This window comes from Austrofundulus limnaeus, unplaced genomic scaffold, assembly GCF_001266775.1.
Source record: "Austrofundulus limnaeus strain Quisiro unplaced genomic scaffold, Austrofundulus_limnaeus-1.0 Scaffold121, whole genome shotgun sequence".
Taxonomy (NCBI): domain Eukaryota; kingdom Metazoa; phylum Chordata; class Actinopteri; order Cyprinodontiformes; family Rivulidae; genus Austrofundulus; species Austrofundulus limnaeus.
This window is the reverse complement of record NW_013952523.1, coordinates 1,168,705-1,172,933: the sequence shown is the minus strand read 5'-3', so window position 1 is coordinate 1,172,933 and position 4,229 is coordinate 1,168,705. Positions and strand designations below refer to the sequence as shown.

General features: G+C 38.6%; 1 protein-coding gene across 1 annotated transcript; it reads left to right on the top strand.

Annotated features, from left to right (window-relative positions):
• The first annotated feature begins 1,907 nt into the window (after positions 1 to 1,907).
• Positions 1,908 to 4,022, top strand: rbp2a (retinol binding protein 2a, cellular). Its single transcript, XM_014014970.1, has 4 exons — positions 1,908 to 2,027; positions 3,261 to 3,439; positions 3,530 to 3,631; positions 3,878 to 4,022. The coding sequence occupies exons 1-4, from the start codon at positions 1,955 to 1,957 to the stop codon at positions 3,929 to 3,931; spliced, it is 408 nt and encodes a 135-aa protein (XP_013870424.1). The 5' UTR covers positions 1,908 to 1,954; the 3' UTR covers positions 3,932 to 4,022.
• The last annotated feature ends 207 nt before the right edge of the window (positions 4,023 to 4,229 follow it).

The following is a 4,229-nucleotide window of genomic DNA, read 5'->3' as shown; positions in this document are numbered from 1 at the left end:
TTATTATATTTAGAACCTGTTGGGCATCACTCTCAGCAACCAATACACCTAATTTCAGCTCAGTAGTAAAATGTCTGAGTTATAGGCATTTGAAATTGCCTGTGGTGGTCATCTCCTATTTTCAAATCTGGAGCTGTTCTTTATATGTATGTGCCCCCCTTAACTAACACCTTGACCACCCCTGGGCTACCCCTTGCAAAAAGGTCTAGCTCCACCCCTGTATATCACCTCTAAAGTGAACATTCTGCCATAAAACTTACACTGCAGTTGTACTCTAAAAACTGTTGGACATCAAAATGCTGGCTCTCTCATGAAACGTCCAACTTCCTGTGACTCGTTTAAACTTTAAATAATGTTTCTATTGTGAAGTATGTTTGACTATAAAGTTTTAAAGGAAGCTGACTTTTCCCACTCATTAAGAGGTTTCATCTAATTGTTATCTAGCAACTTTGTTCATTATATTCTATTTTATTTTTTATTTATTTATTTAACAATTTTTGAGATCAGGGCTTGTGACTTCCCAGTTGTTCCCTTTGCTTTTTATGTCCTGGAAAAAAGAGATTCTGTTGGCGTACACTTTCTGTAAGTTATGAGATACTAAAGATATGTGAGTTCATAATAATGTGCAGTACACCCAAAATTATATTTTGTTTATTGGTAAATATGAAAAAAATGCAATTTTGTTGGATTTTTTCTCAAGTCAATACTTGTTTAAAGGTCAAAAGCAGGTTTAAATTGGACAATTGAAGAAAAGAAATGCTTTTAGACAATATATGCTTGTCTTCTGTGTGGAGTTAAATGTTTCTGCTGTCACAGTCATCTTATCACCTCTGATAAACCATGACACACATATCCCACTTCACCTTCAACCCTCCACATCTAACCCTCCCAGCACAGAATCGATTTAGTGTCAATGTCAGATAGAGATACTATATTACTGCAGTTATAAAACCATATCACATTGATTTGTTTTTACCCCATAGAAGCACATGAAAGAGACCTTGGTATCAAACTTTACTTGTTGTAGCTCGGTGTTAAGTGATCAGAGATAAGAACGGGAGGAAATGATGCATCAGATGCCAAACTGATCAAATTCTAATTTGATAAATCGTATCTGCTGGTAAAAAGTAGCTTTCATTAACAGTTCAGAGATTTAGCACACACAAAAGACCTAGTCGTAAATATTTTATTGAGATGTGCGCACTCTTTCCTGCTGATAGAGAACATTCAGCTGACTGAAGCAAATGCCTTTTATCTTGAAAATGATTCCTGAACAAGAGTTTGAAATCAGGACACTGTGGGAACGAAGAAAAAAGTGGGATCATGCTACCAAAAAGTGTTGACTTTCAAAATCAGTCTCTGAAAACCCTCCCCCCAAAATAAAGGATCTTCTTTGTAAGCTTCTAAAAACACACAATTTAAAAGCTCTTGGCTGTTGATGAACATCTCTATCGGACTTTCTCTTTATCTTCCCTTTGTTCCAGCCCATTAGAGGGAGTAAAAGAAGGAGCTGTATCACTCAGAGGAAATAGGCTGAAGATTCTCATCAGCTTAATGCATGGACAAAGAGCCACATGCACAAACTATACAAATCTGTGCCCGATAAGATGTTTTTCTATTACATAATATGCAGTGTTTAATACAATAAACACTGTGTTCAGTACAAGACACACTGTGTTACAATGCAGCAAGTAAAGTTTGAACTTTATGCCATAAACACACACACAAACTAAGTGCCCTTTAGAAATTATCAGGCGAACCCTGTACTTGTGTTACTCATGCATGCACGCACGCACGCACGCACGCACGCACGCACGCACGCACACACACACACACACACACACACACACACAAAGACAGTGTATTTAAAGGGCTGGGCCTGTGAACGCTCTCCTTTCGATAGGCAAACAAACCGTAAGTCAAGTCGCTACCTCCTCTCACACACTGATCCGAGATGCCTGTCGACTACAATGGACGCTGGGAAATGGTGACCAATGACAATTTCGAGGAATTCATGAAGGCCCTCGGTGAGTTTTATCTAGACGCAACACATTTGACATTACAGACAAAGATAATATGGTAGACAGTTTTAATTGGCTGCTCTATAGTCAAAGTGGAAGTTCTGAGCAGATGATGTGAAATCAGCAGACAACTGAGCTGGTCTTGAAAGGAAAGGATGACAAGAACTATAGGAGAGAGAGATTATAGCACTGCTTTATCTCTTTACTGAGTCACTTCAGGTGAAGTAAACTTGTTCTAAGTGAGCAGCTGGCATCTGTTACTGTGCAAAATAAATATTGATGCAGCCCTTTCTGCATTTTTATCCTCCTGATCCGCAGGAACAAAAGATGGATTCCGACGGGTGGTTAGGGAACGAGCCAGCTCTCCTCCATTTGACGCGTCATTGATCAGGCCCAGAAACACTTTCATTATTCACGACTCTATCTGCAATTCATAGAAACGACCTCCTCGGTACTTTCAGCTCCCACAAAAATCCCGGAAAGCCTCATCACCTTCAACTCATTTTCATTGAGCCGCCAGGAAAATGACATCCTTATGGAAATGGGTCAAAATGTCATTCAGATGGGTAAATAAATGGGCCTCATCTGTAAGAGCGATGGACAGAAATTGATTTTTCATTTTAAAGCAAATTGAAAATGAATATCTAAATAGTCAGATAGATGGGGTTCACTTTGCAAGAGCCCAGCGCTGAAGGAGATGAGAGCTGATACAGAGTATGACCTATTCTGACTTAGTAAAAGGTTTTTTCGAAAACCCTAGACTATATTGTGATGTTATGACATGTGTGTGTTTTAAGTAAGGGCGTCCGGACTCAGGATACTAGTTTTTCTCAAACTGAACATGAGAACTTCAGTTTGAATACTTGCCTATACAGAGTACCAATACAGAGTACTTTCTGAGTTAGAGCTTGAATGTTACACAATGACTTTAAAAACACTTTTCTTTTATTTAGAGCGATGTGGCTCCCCTTCCCAAGGCCTGGAGCCCATCTGACTAGATCAAATAAACAGCGTGATATTACTGTTGTAATATTTAAAGATAAGACTTTCTTTAAACTTGTACACATTGTTTTAAACATGGAACTAACAAACTTTTCACTGCAACACATTTAATGTAATATTGATACCAGTATCCCATTGAAAATGGTATTGGTATCTTGTAAAAAATACTGTTATAATCAGGACACCATTAGTTTTGAGTGTATCTATACATGAATAACACCATTTTTTTAAATGCAGACATTGACTTTGCCACCAGAAAGATAGCTGTCCGCCTGCATCAGACTAAAGTGATCGTCCAGAACGGTGACAAGTTTGAGACCAAGACCCTGAGCACCTTCAGGAACTACGAGGTCAACTTCACTGTGGGGGAGGAGTTTGAGGAGCACACAAAGGGTCTGGACAACAGGAAAGTCAAGGTAAAACTGATGAAATGTCAAACAAAAACAGATTCTTGACTTTCTGGTGTGCTGTGCGACATTTAAATGTTTCTGTTGTTGCGTGACCAGACCCTGGTTAACTGGGATGGGGACAAACTAGTGTGCGTCCAGAAGGGGGAGAAAGAAAACCGTGGTTGGAAACACTGGATCGAGGGTGACATGCTACACCTGGTGAGGAAACAAGTGACCTCCTGAGCACTGTATAACTTTTTAGACATAGTCTTTCACTTGTGCCGAAACAAAGAAAAGGCTTTGCTTACCTGATGCAATAGTTTGAGTTGTATCATGCTGCTATTATCTTTGGGCAATAACAATAAAAATATAAAAGATATGAGATCTATCTGTTGTGAAATTATTAAGTACATCTCTTGCATCATGGTGCGCTCTGAGTCTGAAGGTCTCTGCCTTGTCTTGCAGGAATTCACAGTACTCGACAAAGTCTGCCATCAAGTATTCAAGAAGGTGCAATAAAACGGAAAGGGGTCGATGTCTGTACTACATTGTGTCATGCTGCTGTGTTTTGAATGTGGAGAGCTGTAATAAAATGTTTTAGTAAAACCTTTTCTGTGTTTTGGATTTTATAATACAATAATTTGATTTTGTGTTTGTTTTAGGCTTCTTTTTGGAGTCATTGTTTTTTATGTGGGTGGGAGAAACTTGAGTACCTGAAGCAAACCCAAATTTACAGCTTTGTTTTATTAAAGATGTTAAGGGATTAAAGCTGAATTATTTTTGGTTAAAATGGGAGATATAGTAGTATGTAGTATTT

Bases quoted from the DNA above. Each gene is read 5' to 3' on its own strand.
- rbp2a (XM_014014970.1), top strand. From the start codon at position 1,955: ATGCCTGTCGACTACAATGGACGCTGGGAAATGGTGACCAATGACAAT. The intron at 2,028-3,260 runs GTGAGTTTTATC...TTTTAAATGCAG, and splicing joins GGAATTCATGAAGGCCCTCG to ACATTGACTTTGCCACCAGA. The intron at 3,632-3,877 runs GTGAGGAAACAA...CTTGTCTTGCAG, and splicing joins AGGGTGACATGCTACACCTG to GAATTCACAGTACTCGACAA.